The sequence below is a fragment of the Penaeus japonicus genome, unplaced genomic scaffold (assembly GCF_977035675.1).
Source record: "Penaeus japonicus unplaced genomic scaffold, GWHDUDI00000001_assembly GWHDUDI00000007, whole genome shotgun sequence".
Lineage (NCBI taxonomy): Eukaryota > Metazoa > Arthropoda > Malacostraca > Decapoda > Penaeidae > Penaeus > Penaeus japonicus.
Window position 1 is genome coordinate 22,224,795 of NW_028234409.1, and position 1,606 is coordinate 22,226,400.

Genomic DNA, 1,606 nt, shown 5'->3' on the forward strand with positions numbered 1-1,606 from the left:
TGCAACCCCTAAATGTTATCAGATCAAGCTGATTTTTTTCACATTTCATTTTTATGATATATGGAGCCTATTTTTGTACAGTCACAATGACATTTCAAAAGTTGCAATTATTGAAATACCCTAGTGTCCGTGTCTGTCCCCGCTGCACACCACATATATGTTGATGGTTCAGTGCAGGCAGACGGGAGTGCGGCGTGTGCTGTGTTTTCACCCACCATGGAGCCACCTGTGGATGGTGAATGGCGCGGCCGCAGGCTACCCAACTCATCGAGCTCTACTTTCTGCGAGCTTCATGGCATTCTAGATGCAGTAATGATCATTGTTCAGCAAAGAGTTAATGGGATAATTGTTTGTGACTCGCAGTCAGCTCTTCAAGCTCTTTCCTCTGCAAGACCGAGCTGTGGCCATGTTGTGCAAGAAATTCTGTGTCAACTCGCCACCGCCCATGACGCATCCCTTATCATATCTTTCGTGTGGACGCCTTCTCACATCGGACTTATTGGTAATGACAAGGTGGATCGTCTTGCCAAGGAGGCCTGTGCATTGGACCTAGATGATGCAACTGCCTTGCCATCCCTACGGTGCTTCAGAATCAGCATATTCTCAGCTGACTAATTACATTGGGGGTGGACTCGATGCCATAACAACACATCGAAGGAACGCAGAAAGGACCAACAGTGTTTCCATACAGCATCATGACCACTTTTCTTCAGAGTTCCCTAAAGTACCGCCAACATGGGTGTATGGTGCGTAGGCATAATGTTGTAAGTGCTCGGCTCAGGTTGGGGTACCGGCCGGTATGGCAAGTCTCCAAGCAGAGGAAGTGCCGCGCTTCTCCTGCAAGCCTGTGTCAACGCCCCACGCCAACACCCTCGACCACTATTGCCTCCATTGCCCACAGTGACAAATTTACTACCACAGGGACAGACCTTACTTCAAATTTGTAAACATTTGCTCACAGATGACAACTTAGATGTACTTCTTGCTCGCCATCCTCACTTTGGTGGCTGTTAATTGTATAGACTTGTTTCTTCTGTGTTGAGTGTGTGTGCGTATTTGTGTGTATGTGTGTGTGTGTGTGTGTATGTGTGTATGTTTGTGTGCGTGTGTGTGAAGATGAACGCCCGGAAACACGTCCACCTCAATATATATCCTGACTGAGACGACATGTACTCCAGCAGTAGCGGTGAGGGGAGACTCGTAAACTTTCTCTCAAATAGTGTCTTGAGGTGTCTTTCTCACCCACCCCTCCCCCTCTCCCTCCCCCTTCTTGTGACCTCCTACACACCTTTCATGACCTTCCCCTCACCTTTAATTCTGATGGCCTCTCCTCCCCCTACCATTGAACGCCCTCGCCCATGTATGTATCTCTCTGCCTCCCCTCCCTCCCCTCCCCCCTCCCTCGACCAATTATGTGACTCCTTTTAACCCTATGGAACTCCCTTGACGTACCCCCTCCCTCCTAATCCCACTAGACCCCTCCCCCTTCACCCCCTGTAACGACCTCCCCCCTCACCCCCATGTAACAACCTCCTCCCCCTTTACATACCTTAAGAACCCTCCCCTTTTACTCCATGTAATATCCCGACTTCGGACTCCAAACTCT

General features: G+C 49.4%; 1 protein-coding gene across 1 annotated transcript; it reads left to right on the top strand.

The window, feature by feature from the left end:
- The first annotated feature begins 216 nt into the window (after window positions 1-216).
- LOC147471575 (uncharacterized) lies at window positions 217-615 on the top strand. Its single transcript, XM_086538209.1, has one exon. It carries the CDS (start codon window positions 217-219, stop codon window positions 613-615), a length of 399 nt encoding a protein of 132 aa, XP_086394335.1.
- The last annotated feature ends 991 nt before the right edge of the window (window positions 616-1,606 follow it).